Raw genomic sequence first — 23,471 nt, forward strand, 5'->3', positions numbered from 1 at the left:
GAAACAAGCATCCCCTAATTCAAGGTGCTCCACAGGTTATTGCATGAATCTCAAGCTCTGTAAGTACCAACAGAAAGTCATAACACGTTGGAAAAGCATGCAAGAACAAAAATAGCAGAGGTAGAATCATGAATGGTCTACAAACACAATGTGCTGATGCTGTTTTATTGGTGGTGCTGGGGTCTTTAAACACATCTCTTCCTAAAATCTTAATTCTTGCTTAGCGCTTCTGAATAAAACCTACAGAGGTTGCAGGTAGAAATTTGCATTTTAACATGAAACTTTGAAATTCATTAGCGAAGACAGTGACTTTTAAATTTAAAATACCACTTCTGTCGCTGAAAGCCCCTGAGATGTAAATCATTGGAAATGGGGAAAACAGTCCCAAGAAGTATCCTGGTGTGTCCTGTTCCCATTCCTTTGCCATGCTCTTTGCTCAGGGCTGCTGTGATGGAGATGATGCTGGGCTGCAACCCCAGGCTGAGCTGCTGTGGCTGGGCTCATGCTGGATCTTCTTCTCTGTGTTGGTCCTTTGTGTTTGGAGATGAAAGGCGCAGCGCGACAGACAGGCCTCTCCTCTCTCCTTTAGAAACTGCCTTCTCATCTCTGGTTTTCCACAGTTCAAAAGTAAGACTTTGAAAAAGGTTTCAAAGCTGCATCTTGTATATGGAAATTCATGGCTCCAGGCAAGTTCATCATCAGCCCTGAGATTTCAAGCTTAAGAGTGAGAACCTGCAGCCTAGATATAACTCCTTTAACTTGTGCTTTGCCCTTCTCTGTTTTTCCTGTTTAAAGCCATCATAAGATGACACCAATTTTCATGGATTATGTATGTAGCTTTACTTTCGGTAGATATTTCAATTTTCTTGTAAAAACACCGGGTCAAGGAAATATGAACATAAATAATTTGGATAAGCTACAAAAATCAAATTCCCACTGCTAGTTATCAAATGTAGGTGAGGTTATGTATGCTTAGGAAACCAAACTCTGTACAACTAGACTGTAGCTGGAGATGTCTCAGAAATACCCAGAGTGAGGAAATAGCCAAACCACTTTCAGGGCAGCAGGAGGAGAAATATCATGCCTTACACTGGGCTTGGGGATGGGTTCATTTTACATGGAAAGACCCACAGAAGAAGAATGAATGAAACTCCATCACCTGAAAGCTTTGCAGTCCTCAAAACAGTTCCTGCTGCTCAACAGCAATGGGGTATTTTATAAACATTAGTTAAATGCTTTTATACGCAGATATCACCATAGCTGATTTCTTCAGGGTTCTCAGGCATGGGGGAAGCCCAAACCAAGTTTATCTGCCATGGAAGGTAAGAAGTTAAAGCTCTCAGAGCAGGAGGGATGCAGGGCAGGAAAAGGATGGGTTGCTTTGCTTGGACGTACCAGTAGGGCTCTGTGTGGGACCAGAGGCAGCCACCCACCCACTGCAAATGCCCTGTCACCCATGGCAAGAGGCACTCACTCAGTCTCTGGAGGCCAAAAGGTAGCAGAGGAGGGTGACAGAATGAAAGGATATGCTGGCCTGGGTTTGTAGGTCAAGCTGGGAAACCTGGGTTTGTACTGTTTGTAGCTTTTTTAATTTGTGGGCTTTTTATCCTTAGCCTGCTGCACTCCCACTGCAGGCTCAGTTTCCCAATCCTAGTTTTCAGCATTGCATGAGAAAAAAAGAGCAGAAAAAAAGAACATTGGAGACCCTGTGAAATGACACTTCCTTTTTTCAGTCAACCAGCTGCAGCAAAGAATCAAAAAGAAAGAAGAAACAGTATGTGCCCTTACACTTATTTCTCTAAAGTCAGGAAGGAAGGGTTATTGGAAAGCTTACTATATAGCTAAGAGAAAAGTGTTTAACTATCACTGCCTTTCATTACAGGAAGGAAAAGACAAAAACTTTGGAGAAATAATAGTAAGGCAAGAGTAACCACAGACCTGTGTGGGACAAATGTAAGCAGAGGGCTGTTCCCATCTCTACTGCAGTTTTGCTGATTTGTTACTAAAATGAGAAATTTCAGGGCCATGAAAAAGGTCAGAGGCCTGGAACACCTATCCCATGAAGATAGGCTGAAAGAGTTGGGGTTGTTCAGCCTGAAGAAGAGAAAGCTCTGGGGAGATACATTATAGTGCCCTTTCAATATATAAAGGGGGCTTATAAGGGATAGAGAGAGGCTTTTTACCAAGGTATGTAGTGACAGGATGAGAGACAATGGTTTTAAACTGGAAGAGGGTAGATTTAAATTAGATCTTTTTCACTATGAGGATAGTGAGGCACTGGAACAGGTTGCCCAGTGAAGCTGTGGATGTCCCATCCTTGGAAGTGTTTAAGGCCAAGCTGGATGGGGCTTTGAGCAACCTGGTCTATTGGGACGTGCCCCTGCCCATGGCAGGGGGGTTGGAACTAGGTGATATTTAAGGTTCCTTCCAACACAAACCATTCTATGATTCTATGAAATACTAATCTAATATGATTTTCCAGTCTTTTTGAGGGATGAAAACACTCATTGTCTTCAGGCAGAAACTGGTGGAGTACTTACCAGGACGGGCTTTGCTTCATTCTTCAGGAACAAAGGCTATCTAGGACTAATATTTAGGATAGTCTTTAACTGTCATCCATTTCTCCCACTTGCAGAATTGCAGGTAACTAAATAAGATGAGCCAAGATCTATGCAGCTCTTCAGGGCTACGCCAGTTTCTTACAGCGCCAACCCATTAGAGCTTCCTCCTGCTTTCTGTTTGCACTAATCCACGGGCAACTCAGCCCTGGAGACCTGCTTCACTGACCCCCGTATTCATTAAGAGCAATTGTTGATATTGTGTAATGGAATAGCAGCAGCGCAATTAAAACAGCTCCTTCTTGTGGCAGAGCTTTTACGGGACTGGCAGCGTCCTAATGAGATCCCTGAGCCCATCTGTCACCCTCTGCAGCCCCTGCAGCTGGTTCCACCTTTTGGTGGCCGTGTGCCAGTCTGACACAGTGTGGCACCTACAAGTATTACAGTAGCTGCTGCCACACAAAGCAAGAGGACACCTCCCTCCACTTCATCGCCAGCTCCTCCAACTTGGCACCTTAAATATACTGTATCCTCCCTCCCTATTTTCTTTCCTTTTATTCTTCTTCCTCCTACCCCAGACTCCTTGTGAGGAATGGTTTTCATTTAATCCAAGCGTGTTTGGCATCAGATTCCTTTTGTCCTGTCCAGGAGTCAAGGGCATTTTGAGGCCTCACTGAGCAATAAAGAAAGAAAGAATTGGGTCGTATTTCTATGCTCACATTGTGGCAGTTTTCTTACCCATCTTCAGCATTCCACCTTTGGAATCTGGAAAGAAGGGGGAGAAGACACCTTCTTCTCAAAGCCACTCTTCGTCAGATCTTCATTGTGCCAAGTGAAAGTGAATAGCAATGCTTTATGCCAGGAAGGGAGAAATGCTGGATCCAGGCAACTGAATAAAAATATAAATACTTTTCAACAAAAGTTGATCTCTACTGAGCATGATAACCACAGGCAAGAGAAGAAATACAAAAATAACCTATATACAGAATATAATTAATTTTGAGTTTTGGCACAACCCCCAGAGCTGCCATTCCAACAGCTGCCCAAGAGGCCGAGGAAGCGGTTAGAAAGGGGTACCAAGGGAATCCCTAAAAATCATGCTGCCATGTTAGAGAGATGGTCCAGCAGCACTGAGGGCCTGGCCAAAACCACAGAGGACAACTGCCCAAGCAGCCCAGATTTTCTGTTCATTCTGCAATGGCAAGTCCCATCATCTGCTCATGGCACAGAACAAAGGGAGAGCAGAACTTCACCCAGGTTTGCAGCTTTTGGTCACCCTGTGCACAGGAGAAAGTGGTTGTACATGACATGTGCATCTGATGACATCAAGCATGTTTATACCTGGGCAACAGAGCGTGGTATAGAGTGCCTCAAGCTAGTGACGACCTGAGCTAGCAGTCTACTGCAACCAAGGACTTCAGGGATTAGTCACCGGCGTCATGAGACAGGACGTCAGGCTCTCTCAATATCCTGAATCCCATGGCAACTCCACTCAAGGACAGGAGCCCCAGTGAGAGGAGAACAGGGTACACACACATAAACAGATCTCGGGGAGGTCTAATTAGCAAACACATCATACCATGAGGAGCAGCACATCCACAGGTGTTAAGTTTGCAATTCCCAAAGAGGAGAGAGGTGCGTTTTCAGGTCCCTCCCCTGCCTGTATTCCTGATTCACATTTACAGGTAGCCATGGTGACCAGAGTCAGACAGGAGATTTATGTCAGGCTCGATGACTACTGTAACACACATAAACAGAAAACACCCACCTTAGGACAGCCCTTTCCTGATAGGGAGATGGCTGACTTGGGCTATAGCCCTTTCCTTCTCCTGCCTGCGCTGAATGCTTTCCTGAGGACCCTTTTGCCCAGCCTGGAGCCAGCTGACCAGAACATTCAGAAAATTATTTATTTTCCTTTCCCCTCTTTGGGGCGTGGAGCAGAGATGTGCCCTAGGCAGCCTCGCTCATGGCAAATGAGATTTTTCTTAATTTGGGAAAGCAATTCTGCTTCTCTCTGAGAAGCAGAGATGCACATCCAAGCCACACGATGCACATCCCACCTCCAGACACGCTTCCCCCCTCCCCCAGATGTGAGGGTTGGAGGCAAGTAAACCCCATCTGTATCAAACCCAACGTCAACCACCGTGGCAGACTCTGCCCTGCTGTATTTCTCACAAACACGAGTGCCTCCATAAAACCCTTCCACAACTACTGCTGTGCTGGAGTAAACTTTCCTTTGGCCTAGAACCAGTGAAGGAAGCTTCAGCCCAAGGGGAATCTGGCACAGGAGCAACTCACCTGCACGATGCGTGGGCGGCTGTAGAGCTGACATTTCCCTCTGCTGCCACAATTGCTGGAGACGGGAACAGACAACCGAGAGCACAACGTTGCTTTGTCTCTAATTTTCTCCCCACCCAATAAATGTTTCAGAGACTTTTTGCAAAGCAGAAATACTTGCGCACGGTCTCTGCGCTTGAAAGCTTATCCAAATTATAATTGACTGCATTTCTCTAAAACAAAGATAATCGGCTGAGGGCTTGGGAAAATAATGTTTTAGGTGAACGTCTGCTGGAGACAGGAAAGCTGTCTGGCAACAAATTCTTTGGGGAACACACAGCTCGATGCTCTTGCTGAAGGGGATCAAGTGAAATTACAAGACAGGGAAAAGTAATGTGTCTTGAGAGGTTAAATGCAAAAGCCTGATTGCTCCTCTCAATTATCCCAAGCTCACTTTGTGAATTCACTACTTGAGAAGTGCTTATTTCCGAATTATACTGAGATGAGCAAGAGGATAAGTCAGTGAAATTACTAAATGAAAACCAACCATTTTATATAATACATGCAACCCAACCGATTTAGCACAACAAATTCTGTACACGTTTGAAATATCATGAAAATAGTGTCTTTAATATACAGTTTATATACTTACAATACGCGGTTTAAATTTGTTCATATACATTACAGGGATATTTATTTGCACCTGGTTTAAATAATAATCTGCCTTCAGCCTTTTACACAAAAGCCCAAAACAGCACAGAATTCCACAAAACCCATGCTTCGTTTTATAACGGAAATGTACTAAGCCAAAGTTTTGGGGCTTTCTCTTTTTTTTTTTTTTTTTCCCAAGTGTTACTTTTTTGACCTACCCAAAGTGAATCTAAAGAGCTAAGAACTAACAGATATTTTTAATATAATTCAGAAGATTGTCCAAGTCAAGAGAATCACTCTGCAGATTTTTCACGCTGGAAATTTGGTTACTACGCACAGAAATGGTAAAGTCTGAACAACTCCCAAACTATTAGGAGTTTAAGACATAACAAATGAAGAGTCATTTATTGCTAGGTCTCAACAAGGAGGGGTCTGCATTTCCCTACTGCCCTGCCCTCCCCAATACCGTGAATAAAACGGACCATCCCTCAACTTTGATTAGGATTTCATTCGTACCTTCTAGCTCATAGGCGGGAAAGCTGCAATTTCAGTGTGTCAAAAAGAGGAGCCAGGAGAGCTGGGCTAAGCCCTTGTCCTTTTCACACAGGGCTGGTGTTTGGCTCCGAAGTAGCGTGGTGTACCCCCTGCCCGGCCCGCAGGCAGGCGCCCCAGTGGGCAGCACACAAGGAACTGGTGCCAGCACACTTTATTTAGTGGGGAGACTGTCCTGGTCTGAGGATTGCCTAAACCACGATGGAGACAATCAAGGAGTTGACTCAAGAAGAAAACATAGGAGAAATCACTTCAAGTATTTATAGACAGATTTGAAACATGGTGGTTTTGGTTTTTTTTTTTGCAACAGCATCGCTATTTACGCTGTTTCTCTTGAAGCTGTTGCTGTGGAATTAAGTCAATTAAAGTGGCAAGTAAAATGGTTGTATTGGAAAAAACCTCTGTAATACACAGTTACTTCAACCCTTGCTTCTAGCTGCAAAGAACACTTCAAAATACATTTTCCTTCCCATTTTGGATGGCCCAAATGTTTTCTGTCTCTAAATTTCTAGCCGTAGGCAATTTTTACAATACGGCAAGAATAAGAACGCAAATATGCACTTTGAGTTGATTTCAATACAGCTTTGGTTAGCCAGCCAGGCAGCAAGACAAAGAATCTTAACCCTAGGCACAACGAGCGTTTAAAGGCATTTCCCCTCAAGTTTCCTCCCCCATGCCTCCCTTGGCCAATTCCATGTCCACCTCCAGAGAAGCCCCCATGCCAGAATCCAGCTTTCGCCGCTGAAGGCAGCATCAGCCCTTGGGCCGCCACGCGACTGTTGCATAGAAAGGACGTGTTTCTTGGTGCAGGACAAAGAGACAGCTCCGTACAGAACGACATGCCAGATTTTTTTACTACCAAAACCCCCAGACAAACAAAAAAACCCCAAGGATGACACACAACGTCAGACACTGATCACTAAATAAGCACCAGAGGCTTTACACTTATTTAATCCGAGGAAGGAAGTCCAAGGTTAGGGTTGGCCTATTTTAGCAGAGTGCCTTGAAAAAGTAGACAACTTTAGGTACACTCTGGCATGACAGGTGTCACCTGAACTCAATGGCTACACCTCTGTTAGCAGACAAAATGGGCCAGAGCCTGCTCTCAGCCCCCAAGGACAACCCACACAGGTCACATCAACAGGGTTGAACTCCATTACTCTCCAAAACCAGGCTGGTGTCCCCCATCACTAACCTCCAAGCTGTGCTTGGGACCTGCCTGGGATCATCCATTGCAGACGGTTGCACCAAACCAGGCAAGACCCCACACCAACAGTTGAGCAGCAAGGGACTCCCACCAGAGTGCCCATGCCCTCACGCTGCTCCATCTGCGAGTCCTATCAAACGCCAAGTGCTGTCTCCTCCTGTTCACATCAGCTGGTAAAAAGTTTGTATCTCGGGGATATTCCCCAGCGCTTTCAGACATTTCCTGATCACAGTGGGAACATTAAAGTTACCCTCCATCGCAAAGTACAATAAACAGTGCAGCATTTTGTAACCTTTCACAGATTAAAGTCTCCAGGTTTTATACCCCATCCTTCTAAAGAAACCACATGGTTCTCTGCTAAAGCCTGAAGGACTCCTCTGCTCCTGCCCCATTTCAAAGGTGCCACCATGCCTTTATTGCCAGGGACTTTCCGTGAGATCGACGCGTTCATGTTGGTCTGCCCTGTTCAAACTGCCTTCTACAGCGCCAAGGATGGTCCTGACCCTCTAACACCACGGCAATGAAGCTCAAGAGGAAAGCAAATAAATGAGATCCCATGGGCATCAGTGCTACCACAGCTTGGCTACTCACACCGTGGTGAAGAGGTTGAGCCACCATACTTCACCTGCCCAGTTTGGTCATCCCTCTCCTTATTTCACCTGAGCAGACGCTTCATCCAGCTTGGGCACCACGGCAGGTGGCTTGACACCGCAGTCATAGAATTCACACTACACAAAGGTTAGGAACACCTAAATCGCTAAAGAAATGGAAAATGAAGATGATGAGCTGCTAAGGGCAAAAGCAAAGGTCAAATGCTAAAATATTATGGATAAAAACAAGTAAGCAGTGCCAAGCCAGAAGAAGACAACTTGAAGGACATCAATAGCAAGTTTACAATTAGGGTTTTTAGCTGTGCTTTTGCACAGAATCTGCTTTTGAAACCATTGCACATTTCTGGGCCTTTCAACAGGCCAGTGGCATTTCGGTCTATGCATACGTGATCTCAATGCAGCACACTCAGGAATGCAAATTCCACCAGGCTGCTTGCCAGAAAAACCATCCCAAGCAGGTAAACAGAGATACCAGAACAGATATCCATCCATAGTCAAACAACACTATTTTTTGGGCAACGTTAATATCCTGGGGGCATTCAAAATATTTAATGTTAATATTACCAAGAGTTCCAGCTCCTTTTTTTTTAAAATCCTAAATTAACAAGCAAAGGAAAATAAACAGATGTACATGACATTTCAAATTTGGCCGTTTCAAATCTGAACACTCTTTTGACATAGTGAGGGTTAAAATGCAATTAACTTCAACTTGCACATGCCCACCAACAAGCACATGCATCTGAGCAGTACTTGGATTTGATTTAGTCTTACTTGCAGCTAAAATATTTTAGGACGCTAATTAAAATGCATCCAGAGAAAGCTATTGATCTGTTGCTAAAAGTCAATACATCAAGAAAAGAGTAGGATTATGAACTCTTGGGGTTTTTTCTATTGGGATATTTTTTGGCTCACTGCTTTCTAGTACCCACATCAATTGGGCTTTGCTCTCTGGTTGGGAGCTGGTGGTTTGCATTATTGCAAGACAAATGATGCATCTTGGCTTCGGTCCGGAGACATGACATGAATTTGCCCGGGCAACAGAAAACTCCATTTGCAAATAAATTCTTTTTAATGAGTCAATATGGTTCAGAAAACAGGCAAAAGCAGCCTCTCAATTTTTGTCCCTCCTCTGTATGTCCTTGTGATGCTCCAGCTTTGTGCCCTACAATGGAAAAAGAGAGATTTTTTGTGATGGTGTCATCCTGGCCAGGGCTCTGCTCAGCAGCAGGTGAAGCTGCTCCAGCATCCCTGGCTCTGACCACCTGAGGATCCCACACAGTTGCTGAGGATGGACACCACAGTGTGTATCCTGAATCCCTGCATTCAGTGCTACAAACGCAGAGGATCTTGAGGTTATTTAGACACATTTCGGAGAGCTCTGCCAAGCACAGGAAATCAGCAATGGACTAGCAAAAGGTAATCCTGTTTCTAGCCTTCTGAGCAGTTAAATATGAAAGGTCTCCAGGGGCAGCCTAATGTCCCCTTCCCATCTCTGTGCTCCTTTTTGACTGCTGCCTAATGTGACATCTATTGCAGTGAGTTTTTGCAGCTGAGCAACTGAATTAGCACATCTTACGATGCTACGGTTCCTCCCACTTCGACCCCCACGTCCTCCTGCATCCACTGCAAACGGGATAGGTGAACTTAAACATCACAAGAACTTCCCAAGGCACGGCCCAAACCCTCCCTCGGCCCCTTCTCACCAGCGCATTACGTGCTGCTTCTGTTCCCACCTCCCTAATGCTGTATTTCAAAGGCATCCTGCAGGAGCACTGTCACCTTCCCACGCAGATCCGACTGCAGGCACAGGATAGCACATCAAGCACATTTTCAGATGATGGTAACAGCAGCAGAGGAAAGAACAAGGGGTTGTCTTTCGCCAGAGCAAGGCTATTGCAAGGGCTGCATGAGCAGGATCTGACCAGAGAAGGGTCTGTGCACTGGACTGCCTTTCCCATGAGAAAGCTGCACGACCACAAGTCATGCTACTCACTCCAGCCACCCGACTACAAAAGCAACTTTTGAAATCTACAGGTCATAAACTTTTAATTGGCCAGGGCAGAGTGGCTCAGTAGGAAAATCCCCCTTCTCCCTCCCCTCTGGGCAATGAGCTGAGCAAGACTCTTGTTTTGAAAAACATTTAACTCTTTTTGCCCAAAATCCCGTGGAAAGTGTACCCATTACAGGTAGTCAGGAAGATACTGTTAATAAAAAATATGCTGCAAGAATAGTGTATTAGTGGCACTTCACAGCAATTCTTAACATTTTCAGATGTAGTGTCAAAATGATGTTTTTGTGTATCTGAACATGCCTCTTGTTAACAGAAACAGAAGAAAGTCACAGCATATTGCCAAATATTACTTGAACACAAATAATCCCGTAAGAAATACATATTTTTTTTTTTTTGCCGTTAACACAAAACTGTAAACTGGATTGGTGTGTGTCTTTCAGCATCAAATTGTTCAGTAATAAATACGACTAAGTCTTGACAGACTACGGAGTAAAAGTTCCCTTAGTGTCCAGTTTTTAGCAGCTGTTGAACGTTCAGGGATGCACAAGGCACACCTCTGCAGATTCTCTAACTTTAGTATTGACATACCAAAAAAAAAAAAAAAAGATCCATCCACCACTCAAAAATGTTTATCTGCATAGTAAGAATTTTTCTACTACTATTTACAGGAAGGGCTTTTAGTGCAAAAAACAGGAAGTGATGTATTAGCTGAAGTGCATCGAGCACATCTCGTACAGTTTCACTAATAACCAGTCGTCAGTATCACATCTTGGGCCGCCAGCCATTAATGAACTGTAGTATTTTCTTCACCTGCAATTTGCTTAGCTTAAAGTCTTCTGACAGGATTTCTTCTGTAAGCTGAACCAGTAGATTGCCATCAATCTTCTCTGTAACAAAAAACGATATGACGTCCTCTGACAGACCAATAAACCTCAGCGATTTAGACACTTCCTCTATCGAGAGTCCAGAAAGGTCCGTAGGTGGCTGCCAGGGAGAGCCATCCCCACAAGATCTTGGTGCTAACTGGAGGTGGAGGGGAGACGAGAAGGGATAAGACACAGAGAACGTATCCTGCATGCCCTTTTTAACGAGAAACTGATCTTCCAAGAGGTCTGGAGAACCAGTTTTAGACTCCTCCTCGGCACCATCTATTTTCAGCGGCAAGGGATTCATGTCTGTAACTGTCTTCTCTTCACTTGGCTTCGGTGCCCGGGGAGGTAAGGCAGGACACGAATGGCTCTGCTTTGCGTTGCTGACTCCCAGAGTTTTCTCATCAGTGCAGTCTAGAGAGTAACTCGCCGACTTTGGACAGCTAGAGATGGTGTTTGTGAACTCTGCTGGGGTGAGCGGGGAGTACCCTGCCGGGAGCTCACACCCATCGAAGTCAAAAGTCAAAGGTGCTGGACAGTTTCTCTTTGGCGTACCTGGAGTCTTCTGTCTGGGGTAACTGTAGCTCCTGCTTGGATCAAGCAGGAAATCACTTCTATTCTGGCCTTCAGCAGTTCCCGAAAAATGGTTTGGCCAAGATAACCTCGAAGGCAGAGCTTCAGTTGAGGGGCTTCCCAAAGGCATCGTGCTCTCAGGCTCTTTGGATTCGGTTTTCACCATGTTACAAGGGTAGCAGGAAACAGGTGTGCTCTCAGTTGGGTTGGTGTTGTCGCTCTCTGTGACATTGCTTAAGGAACAAAGCAGAAATGATGTTGTTAGTAAGAAAAAATGTGGCGTTTGAATAAATTAATAAATCATCTGACAGAGTCAGAGGGTGGCTGTCACAAGGAAAGAATCTTCTTTCCTCTGGCAGAACTTTTCAGATTTGAATTAACAACACGTCTTAATAATGCATTGACAGTTCTTTTACTCCTTCTACAAGCCTGACAAGATGCTGATATACCCAAAAGCCTCACATCTTGGTTTTTCAAGCTTGTAAAAAAGTAGATGTCTCAATTCATCTCCCGAATACTCAGTTTTTCCACTGTCGAATTCCTGAGGGACACTACCATGGAAAAGGAACAGCCTCACATACACTAGAAGTTATTGTAATCCTGTATTTTATGTTTATATACCACAGATATGTCATGGCATGCAAAAGCTTGTGACAGGGGCAGGTCACTATTGCACTATACCCAAGCTTGACTGACATAAGAGATGATCAAAAACCCTTTTCAAGTCAACATTTTCATTTGTTAGGGAACACGCACATGCACAGGATCCATCCCCACCGGTCACCAGTGCAAAAACTGCACCAGTGCACAGTATAATAACAGAGAATAAGTTAATGCTTACTGCCAAAAGAAGAGTTTTACCTGGGAGGGTAAGCAGACCTAGCTGCATGTGTTGAAATATCAGGCTTTAAGCTTACCCCGCAGTAACTAGTTTGTGTGTTCATATCCTTAAAAAGCTAAGACAAGAAACACTTTTCAAAGACACCTGAAGAAAGTTACCCTGACCTATTTCCAGGTGGTAAACTAAGCTCGGTCTGTCTGAGAGAACTGATGGCTTGTATCCAGGTGTTCCTGAGAGACAGAGATGCCAACACAAGCATGTGATCTGTTATCAAAAGCAAATGTTTGCTGCTTCTATGCCACTTCATTTAGAAAGTCTGAAGGACTGGGAATTATAGAATCTGGAATTCTGGCCAATTAAGCCAGAACACTGGAAAAACAATTAGCTGATTTATCAATTCCTCACCTAGCAAAACAGAGGGAAACCAACAGTTGAAATAATTGTTTTAATTACTCACCTCTCTCTTCTGGAAACTAGCTACTCAAGAAAGAAACTAGGTAGTCATTCTGTGACAACTCAGCGAAAACCGCTTGAAGAGGGCAGCAGCTTTCAAAACAACAGCATAATCTTGAATAGATTGACACAAAAAATAGTCCCCCGTGCGCTTACAGTGAGGAAGCCAACCTGGACTTGCCCAGCTCTAACACAGAGAGCAGATGCATAAAACCATAAAGCAGCTCTAACCTATATGACTGAAAATGAGTTATAAAACTAATTTTGTAAGTTATAAAACAGCCCCTAGAAATGCGGTTTCCCCTCTCTGTCTAACTATCCTTCGCTCTCCACTCCATGCCCTCCAAGCTTTTCTTTTTTCCTTTTCATGTCATGAATAAAAGACTGCAAGTTAAAGCAGTTGGATTTTTACAATAGAATTTACAATGCTGAAAGAGTTGGGGTTGTTCAGCCTGGAGAAGAGAAGGCTCTGAGGAGACCTTCTAGTGGCCTTCCAGTACCTGAAGGGGGCCTACAAGAAAGCTGGAGAGGGACTTTTTACAAAAGCATGTAATGATAGGAAAAAGAGGTAATGGTTTCAAACTGGAAGAGGGGAGATTTAGATTAGATATTAGGAAGAAATTCTTTCCTGTGAGGGTGGTGAGACACTGGAACAGGTTGCCCAGGGAAGTTGTGGATGCCCCATCCCTGAAAGTGTTCCAGGACAGGCTGGATGGGGCTTTGAGCAACCTGGTCTGGTGGGAGGTGTCCCTGCCCATGGCAGGGGGGTTGGAATTCAATGGTCTGTAAGGTCCCTTCCAACTACTGTATAATTTTTTTTTTCCTCCTCAACAAGAATACACTGCCAATAGAGGTAATTTCTGGCTGTTTAAAGGGCAACTGCTGTAACGTACGCAGTGCAAAACATTTTTCACAAATCTAGTCATTGTGCTGTTCAATTCAGAGAAGAGAGTCAGTGAGGTGTCGTAAACAATACAGAGGAATTAAGCAGATTGATCCTGCTTCTTTTCTCTAATTCAATATTAGAAATGGGAACATTTAATGATTCAAAAGATTAATGGAATTACTGGAAACTGATAAAGTAACATTTTCAAAGTGCTTCCTTATTTGTTCTCCACCAAAATTAACTCACTGTGACTCAGTGCCAAAGGATGCAAGAGAAACCTCAAATACAGCTGAAGTCAGACATCAGACATTTTTATAGGCAGATAGGGACAAATTGTGTTGGTTTTGTTTGGATTTAAAATATTGGCTGCAACCCTTCATGATCCAGAAAATAAGATCATTGATAAAAATGGGAGGACCTGAAAAGCAACTTCACCAGCTCTCTGGTTACTCCACACATTGCCCATTTTTTAGCAGCTTCCTCTGCAGCATTAGGTCAATTCTACCAAGATGGAGATATCTGGTCTGGACTGAAGCTGGAGTTGAATTTCATGCAAATATTGTGAAGTTCAAGGCAAATAATACCACCTGTATTCCTGAGAAACTTCACTTCTCATTGCTTTCCTGGTTTCTTGGGAGGCAGATGTATTCTTAGCTACAAAGAGAGAAAGCAGCATTTGGTGGGCCTCAAATGCTGGGAGGTCTGGTGCCTCCTGTGGAGTAGACCTTGACAGAACTACCCAACAGGCTTTCATAAAAACAAATGAACAGCCTTGATCTAGAGTGATCATTGCCAGATACACAACACTAAGCTGCAAATGTGCAGTATGGCTTACAAAGGCAATCCCAGCATAAGTTATTATTCCAACTGCATCTAGGCTAAATTATTTCAGTGAGGTTTCAGATGGATTTGTAATATCCAGACAGGTAGTATCTTGTCACTGAATAGATACCAAAAGTAATGGCAACCAGACAATATTAAGTGAAAAAGAAGGTGAGATTTCAAAAGGTGTATACGCTTTCTAAAGCCAATAAAAGAACACTGCATTGCTAGGAAAAGGTTTGCAGCCGCGTAATTCAAAATCTACAGTCAACTTTTGACTAGGCTGAGCGGATTTTCCAGTTTGTGGGCTAGGTTTGTGCTGGAGTGGGTTTGATCTGGAAGCTGTCTGGCCCCTTTCCGCTACACCTCACTTTGCACTCAGTGGTGTCTGCTGGCCTCTCTGTTCTCCATCACACCCACCCCGTAGGTTCCCATAGAGCTGGCACAACACGTTTCTGGATTACCACACCCCTTTTATGCCCCCACTTATCAGCGCTGGACGCACTGCATGCATGTAGCACTGAAATCCCACTCAAAAACTAGCTTTGAGATGTTCTGGTTTGAAGATTCAAGCCTTTCAAGAATTACACAGAACTGTACAGGATTTTCCATTTAGACAGCCTGTCCCACTTTACCGTGAGATTACCTACAGCAATATGTGCAGGCACTTAATATAAATTGCTATGTCCTATCTAGTAAAACATAAGTTTCTGCTGGAGCTTTGCTTCCTCTTGGCTCTTTAAAAATAACTTGACGGGCTCGCCCGTTTCACAAGAAGTCAGCAACTCTGACACAGTACCATGCCTTTATAAACAAGCGCCTTCAAAAGGAACGCGGCTAAATTTAACTTTCTCAAAAAGCGCTAGCACGGGGCTCTGACAGCCCAAACACATACATGTTGTGCAGTCCCGAGGAGTAGTAGGACAGAGTCGGGCTGGGAGAGCGGGTCTGCTGTCGTGCCGGTTTGACTGTTCGAGGAGGGATGGAAGGACTGGTGGAGGATGGCTTCGAACTCCGCGGTGGGACGGGGGGAGCATTCAGGAGCCTGCATTCCTCTTTTACCTGTACAAAAGAAGAACACGTTAAGTAAGCAGCGAGAAAATCTGGGCAACAGCACTCTCAACCAGATGAAACACATCTGGTTCTGCCTTATTCTGTGAAAGGAAATAATTAAAAAGGGAGGAGAAGAGAAAAATGATCCTAAGTATATACATTTGCAACAGTATGTGGCTGTCATGAAGAAGTCCAAAAGAACGCCTTGCTACCAGTAGAGCTACCAACAATCTTTTTTAGGGTGCTTTTCCGTAGTTTGATATCCACTCATTTAAAAAGTAGCAGCAATGAAACAACGTAAAAGAACCTTCCAGTAACATATGAAATCAGACAGGCTGTTCCAGATATTTTACATTTCGTAAGAAGCAATTCATTAGGCTTAAACTTCATTAGTGCTGTTTATTTAGATGTAATAAACCAAGCTTACGTAATGAAAACATATCAACAGACTTTGATGCTTCCTGACTTGCAGTGACACTCAGCCATCCAGCCCTAGGATAATTCCCAATCCTCCTTCCCCAGGGACAGTACATGTATCTTGTATTTACCAGATGCTGGGATTCAGACCTGGAGCTTCAGTCCTTCTATAGCTGCCAAAGCAGTCCAGGGTAAGGTTAACTACATAACCCACAAGTTGAAAGGTGTGGGGCAGAAGAGCCTGTCCAAGTAACGCACCCAGCCAATTAGTCTACTTTTCTGCAGGCAGCCAACTTTTCAGCCTAAAACACGTGCCTGCAGCACTGCTCATCTGACATTTAGTTTGGTCTGCACAGGTAGGAGCAAAATATTAGGATCCACCCCCACAGAAAGAAAACTATGGAATTAAGACCTTAATCTCATCACTACATTCAGGGAGGGACTCTATCAGGGAGTGTAATGATAGGATGAGGGGTAACAGTTGTTAACTGGAAGAGGAGAGATTTAGATTAGATATTAGGAAGAAATTCTTTACTGTGAGGGTGGTGAGACACTGGAATGGGTTGCCCAGAGAAGTTGTGGATGTCCCATCCCTGGAAGTGTTCAAGACCAGGCTGGATGGCGCTTTGAGCAACCTGCTCTAGTGGGAGGTGTCCCTGCCCATGGCAGGGGGGTTGGAACTAGATGATCTTTAAGGTCCCTTCCAACCCCAACCACTCTATGATATTTGGGAGAGCAACTTCATTTAGCAGGGCTAGAGGTGAGCAAGGCTACTGAGAATGAGGCTGCCAGGCAGGACTTCTAAGGACTCAGCACCTTTCCCTGGGCAGGAGAAGACCTCTATGTTCTCCTTGTCTGAAACAGTCTCAGATGCACCAGAAAAGGGAAATGCTCTTTGTGTTTGAAAGTTACAGCTTATTTTTAAATTTAACAACACTGCAGAACTAAAAGTTATCTTAGCAGTTCTGCAACACATAATTAGCAACTGAAGTGATTTAATTTATTTAAAAACAAAATAAATTTGGAACCTTTTGCAATCCACTTCAGTGCTTTCAAAATGCAACAACCCATTTAGTACTTTTGTGAAATGGAAAACTGGGGACTAGGACATTGTAGTACATTTTTTCCCTAATTCAAAACAAGTCAAAATTACAGGAAATGCCCGACAGCATAAAACACTGAAATAAATCTTGCTCTAAGGGTTCTTATTTGCTCTTTCAAGAAAAAAAGAAAAAAAGAAAAAAAGAAAAGAATCAATTTTATTCATGTTTGTTATTGAATTCAGGCATAAAACCCTTCAACCATTTCAGTGCTCTGCACCAAGGATGCCTACGGACTTCATTTTTTTTTCTTTTTTCCCCAAGTCAGACCAGGCAAAGTTAGTACTGCAGGGCACTGAATATACACCCACGGGGTTAGAGAGACCGCTCAGGGGAGCTCTTGGAGCACAGCAGACGGTCAAGGGGTTAAAGGGATTCTTTCCTGGGAAGACTGCTGGCATCCGAAGGTGCTGGCACAACAAACTATGCCAAGCTCCCTCGCTGACCTAGATTGCAGACCAGAGCAAGGCCATAAATAATACGGGTTTGCAGTCCCAGTTGGTCCCTTGTCACAAGGCCGCGATTCCAGCTGCCAGACGCGGCCCTCAGGAAACCCAGCAGAGGAGTCAAAAAGGAGAGATCTTGCAGCTCGAACTGAGAAGAGCAAGGGGACACCCTTCAGAGGAGAGCCACCCTTGCTAGCTCCCAGCCAACAGCCATGAAATCCACGGGGGAGAGTGGGGGGAACAGCCACGACGTCTGCCACAGCTGCTGCTGCTACAAGGAAATGCTCTTTTCCCCAGAAGCACTAGATGCCAAGCAGCTGCCAGACATGGACAAAGTGCATTTGCACTGCACCTTGGAGCCGTCCCACGCCCCAGCTCTCCTTCCCGGGACCCGGCCACAGCCACCCCTTTCCGATGGCATGGGGTGGATTTTAAGACCTCTGCTCCTTGGTTGCCAGCTCCAACCCCGCCACCACCACCCACCCCGGGGATGTCCCTCCTGAATCTGGGCATCGCAGGTGCCCATCATGGTGACTTGCTCCTGAGGCCACCTGGATGACAAACAGCACGACTGTGGAGCCGTTCAAGGCTCCTTGCCGACGGGAGCCTGAACTGCCGGCACACTCCATGGGGGATGTGCTTTAAATCAATCAGGAAAACAGCCTCTGATTTTATGCAAATTAACGTTCGGGGACTGAAGCAATTTCTGATTTACGGGCCTGAATCCAGAGGTCACCTCCCCCTCCCCCTCGCCTTCTGCCATCACGCTACTTTGATTTTCTGAAAGGTTATTTAGAAAATAAGCATTATATATCTGAATGCTCCATCCTCCCGGTGAGAAGAAAACCAGAACGGCTTCTGAAACACCCGAATGTCCTTGTCTCCCTCCTGCAACCAGCTCCTGCACACACATTTTAAATTTAGTGCATGCAAAAATACAATCGCCAGCCAACCTTTGTAGAGAACCGCTATGGAATAGCATTCTAGAGGGAGTGATGACTAAACCGCATGTTCATCAGCAGCTCCTGAGATCTACTTATTCTATAAATACCCTACATGGAAACCATGCAAACATCGCCTTGGCCCCAGCCCACTGATGAATTCAGTAGATCACTGATACTCATTCCAAAGCTGTTCCAGGAAGCCACATAACCCAGCCTAAATTACTATCATCTACAGAGATGCAGGGTTTTTTATTTTGTTTTATTTCTTATGGGGTTACACCCCCAGCCCACCTCTAAATGCAAGCTGATATTTTTAGCAGAAATTAGTTCTCCTGCAATACCAAAATTGCTGACAGCACTCACACATTACCTCAGTAATGTAAGACACACACGACAAAACGGCACGCTTTTCAAAGTGACCTTAAAAGGCAACACATGTAGGTATCCCAAAGGCCACCCTGCCACCACCAGAAGGCAGTCACTACGCCACATGGGTTCCCCAAGTGTGAGGGTCCACACCGATGCTGTGCAGGTGCTCCACAGCTCTCCTAGCATCCCGACACCCACGTCACAGGCATGAGATGAGACACCCACGTCTCTGGTGTGACCCGGGGGACCATCAGCCCCCTGCCAGGAGGGCAGCCCTTACCCCCCCAACCAGGGCAGCCTTCCTCCCCCACCGCCCCGGCGCTGGCTCCAGTGCTCCTTTGACCCCACGCTGAAGCAGTTCAGCTCACAGAAATCAGCAGGAAACTAATCATTTTCCAGATCCAGACCTGGCCGCCTGCCCAGGAGCAGGAGTGCCAGAGCCAGCACAAAAGAGGAGCCAGGACCATGTGGCTGGGAAAGGAGGAGGAGGAGGAGGGAGGGAGGGACCAGCCCGCATTGGTTTACATCAGCGTAGTCTGCCAGGGAACCTCATCCTGATACGGTGCTGCTGGGCACTTGTCCAGAGGAGTCTGGACAACGTGTCAGAGCGTACCTGACCTCGGAGGCAAGGAAGTGCTCTCGGGTTCCCGCACTTAGACATTACACATAAACACTCTCCGCTAAGAAGACGTAATGTCTTGACTTTCCTGTCTTTGCTGAAGCTGCTGCGGCCGCTTTTTTGGGAGAAGTTCTGGTGGCACGGTCCAAGGCTGTGGTTGTGTGTTTCATGCCCGCACTGATGTTCTCCTCCCCTCTCCTCGTTCCACCTCCCCAGCAGCCGTGGAGCCAAGCCAGGGGGATCCCCACAGCGACCCACTGCAGGCTAAGGCTAACCCAGCACAAATAAACACAATTTAGCTTTCAACCAGACTGTGACCTGGCTCATGATGGGAAGGCTGCGGCCAACGCTGCTGGACTGTAGGATGGGAATAGAAAAGGGATGGGATCACCATGGTTTGCAGCAGTTGGGTCTCAGGTTAGCCTCAGCTTGCTGTGCAGCCACGCTCTTGAAAATAGCGTAGGACTTGCAAATGGAACAGTATTTTATTTATTTAAATTCCAGCAAAAACTCTGCAAAACTAATTTGTTAAATTATAATATCTGTCAAGATTAATGCGACATAAGTATGTAGCACTTAAATTTTGCCAGAGATTCCTAGACACTCTTTCCTGGGGGAAGTTTTCTTTTTTCCCTGGTGTTTTTTAAAAAATAATGTTCAAGACTCTGTCAAGAGACCACATAATGGTTGTATTTTCCACTCAGTCCACATAAGCTCCTGTTGATAAAACACTGTATTTTTGCCTCTGAAGCCTCCATGACATTTCGGGTTTGGAGAAATGATTTCTCCCATGAGTTCTCATTAGAAACCCTAGGACAGGAAACATGCTATGTTTAAAATTGAGACCTCTAGAAGGCTCATTTATCAACTCTGCAGAGTTCCTATTTAAACATGTTTTCTTTCAATAAGCAGCACAGAGTGATTAGTTCAGGTCTAGTTTGATAAAGTTTCCTTGAGGTCAATGACACTTAATATTCTTCAGAATCTGCCATAGATTCGTAACCAAGAAGAAAATCTCTCATTAACAAACACTTGAATTCCATAAAAATTCTAGCTGTCTTCATTAACAGGGCCTGCTAATTGAAGATGCACACACTAGGGTGATCCAAGGCAGCTCCAAGTAGGGTCATGCCACAGAATGGGGTCACAGAAAATACGAGAAAACATGGAGACCACGTGGAGAGATGATGTGGAAAGCAAGGGAAGGAAGGGACCTAGCAATTGTTAGACCTTGTTTGTGGGAGCAAAAAACCCCAATAAAACCACCTGAAAGTATCAGGATTAAGCTAGTAGATCAGTTATATTAAATGTGCTCTGGTGATATGACTTAGGATACAACTTACACTTGGTAGGAAACTTGTCAAAGTTGCGCATCTCACAAAGTCTCACTCTTTCCTTGCCTTTTTTCCCCCTCAACCTGCCAAAAGTCTTTCCTAAATGAATCCCAAAGCAACCCCTGTATCACCAAAAAAAAAAAAAAAAGCAACAAACCAACATAAATAACCCTGACTTACTGCTTCTGATTTGGGAGGCACTGGAGGTGGAGGTAGGGAAACATCTGAAGACTTTGTGGTTGCTCCGACAGTCGCAGGCACAGGAAGAGGTGCGGTACCACACTTTGATCGGAAAGACCCTCTGTAGTTGTCACATTTGTTCTTCTCACTTAGCGAGCGAGTGAGAGGCTGGTCACCAGCCTTTCCAGACCCTTGGTCCAACCACAGCTCTTCGTAAGGAAGCTCTGGTTTTGTAGGCAGAAACATCGACTCTTCGCCAACTTCAGGAAAAAGGTAATCACTGCTGCTGTCGCCAGACTCCTGGTACTGAAGGGCGTCGTGAGAGAAGAGGGCCCACTCGTTACACAAGTCCCTGCAGCCGTGGAGATTGACTTCACTGTTCCCGTGCAAGTTGTTTCCATAGACGCACACCGAGAGGCGGTGGAAGGACTGAGTGAGCTCGTCCCGGGCGTAGCTGAGGGAGTTGGGCACGTGGCTGTGCCCCGTGCACCGGCTCTTCTTGGGGCTCTTGCAGTCTTCGTTCCAGTCAGTTTTCACATCTCGCACGGCACGGGAATACTCATCTATGTCAAACTGCTCCTGGCATATATTAAACCAGTGCTGGATGAGGGATTCGTGCCACAGCTCCCCCTTCACCAGACTGTCGGGTAGAGTGAATTTCGGAAGGGTCAAGTGCAAAGGAAAATGCATGGGAATAATTTTGTTGCCACGAAGCACGCAGCACACCACCACGGTCTTGGTTTGAATGTTGACGAACTTGTACCGGTGCCCTTCGCGGATAAAATGGAGGTCATAAGGGTTTCTTGGTGTAGGACTCGGCACAGTCACGTTAACGGGCAGCCTGGTTTTTTCTACTATATTGCGAATCGTGTGCTCACCTTCTTGCATCTGCACCTCCAGCGGGCTGCGGGTGCTGAACTTGCCCTTACACTGGAAAGGGAGGCTGATGCTTTCGTTGGTCCTGTGGTTCATGCAGATGAGGCAGGGCATTTTGCCTCTGCCTAGCTTACTAATTGAGTTAAGTTTCCCAATTTTTTTGAAGATGGTGTTCAGTCGTGACTTCTCCTTAGAAGATTTTGCATAAAGGATTTCTGCTTGCCCCATTAAAGTGAGCTCATCCCCAGTACTAAGGGTAATGTTGTAAACCTCAGTGTCTTCATTGCATTCACCTGAAGCCACCTGCAAAATAATAATAAAAAAAAAATTAGAGTTTCGCCCACTGAAGGTAATACTTCAAATCGTATCAAATCTATCAATACTGTACTGACAAGACTATACATTGGGAGAAACTAAACTAACTTTATTTGAACAGCTAAGTAGTCAAGTGCAAGGTGTGTAACCTGAAGCTTGGCCAAGTAACCTTTCTTTATTGTTCTGCACATTCCTGCATCTTACTCAAGGGGAAACAGCCACTTGAAACTGCCAAAGAAGGCAAAAAGAATAAATATAACCAGTTTTTAGAGAAAGGACAAATCCACGTATCCCAGCAATTCAAATAGCTACTTGTGTCATGCAGCTACGACAGAGCATGTCTGGACTCCCCTGGGCATCTTTTTCCCACCCCTTTGTTTTTTGCTGTTTGCTAGAACTTATTTGCCAGGCTCTTGAGGGGAACAAACTTCTTTCACCATCTTTGGCTCCCTGAGGAGCAGACAAGGTGATCTCATCATTATGGATGAAGCATATCCCTTTGATATAATGTCTTCCAGGCTAGGGGGAATGACAGATGACATCTATTCCCTGAAGGAGAAGTCAACAGTATCGGTCTATCCCATATGCCGAACTCCCCCTCTGCCTTGCTCTCCTAGTCATAGACTTCCTTCCTCATTTTTTGATCATAATTGCAATTAAGAGATTAAACAACATGTGCACAGCCATGTGTGTGCTTTTCTTGTATGGAAATTGTACTGGAAATAAAAAAAAAAAAAGGAAAAACAGATGTCCAAGGCTCATTTGTTCCTGAAGTTATTTCCTTAAGACTGGAATAACTCCTTATAGACAAGATTGCTCTGGTTTGTAATTGAGTGGTTTAACTTGAAAAGCCCTTTTCTGGTACCTAACAGGAATCCACCCAGCTCTTCATCATCATCATCAGATACCTACTCATAAAGGAAGGTGTATCAGATAAATGCTGTTGACCTGTATAGACCATTTTATTCAGAAATGGAAACATACACTAAAATAGTAAATCCCTTCCTCACCTCCACAACCCCTAAAGACTTCAACAGAGCCATGTGAGGTTCAAATTCCGGGCTTCAAATTCAGGTGTCATCACAGAATAGCCATTGCACGAAATCAAAGCTGTAATTCCAATCAGTTAATAACCGACAAGCGCCGTGAGTAACGCTTCCTCTTCTAAGACGTGATCTGCAGTTCACCCCTGTTTGTAGAGCTGAGATTATCTCCCACAAGCCTTTCAGAGCTCAGCCGAGGTGTGCCGCCTTCGCACTTCAGTCCTGGGGCTTCCGGAGAGGAAGTCATTCGAGCCCTGAATTATCTAAACAAACACTAACTGGTCTAATCCAGGAAACTACGAGGTTTTATGGTACGTAACACTCACAGTTCACACCACTGGCCAAACAGCGTTTTTGAAACCGTGACGTGAAAGGGAAGGACTCGGGTTTTTTTGCTGATAACACTGGTGGGATGCTCATTGGTGGTTTCTCCTCAAAACCTGCCCGGAGCTGCATCTGGCCAC

General features: G+C 44.9%; 1 protein-coding gene across 1 annotated transcript in view; it reads right to left on the reverse strand.

Annotated features, from left to right (window-relative positions):
• Positions 1–5,444: 5,444 nt before the first annotated feature.
• The window catches only part of GAREM1 (GRB2 associated regulator of MAPK1 subtype 1), a 107,522-nt gene continuing 89,495 nt past the window's right edge, over positions 5,445–23,471 (reverse strand). The window contains exons 4-6 of the mRNA XM_014936895.1: positions 20,774–21,952; positions 15,207–15,373; positions 5,445–11,542 (exon numbers count right to left, since the gene is read on the reverse strand). Coding sequence (XP_014792381.1) covers positions 10,630–11,542; positions 15,207–15,373; positions 20,774–21,952 — 2,259 coding nt within the window. The 3' untranslated portion in view covers positions 5,445–10,629. The remainder of the gene's footprint in view (positions 11,543–15,206; positions 15,374–20,773; positions 21,953–23,471) is intronic.

The sequence above is a fragment of the Calidris pugnax genome, unplaced genomic scaffold (genome assembly GCF_001431845.1).
Source record: "Calidris pugnax isolate Ruff unplaced genomic scaffold, ASM143184v1 scaffold51, whole genome shotgun sequence".
Classification (NCBI taxonomy): Eukaryota; Metazoa; Chordata; class Aves; order Charadriiformes; family Scolopacidae; genus Calidris; species Calidris pugnax.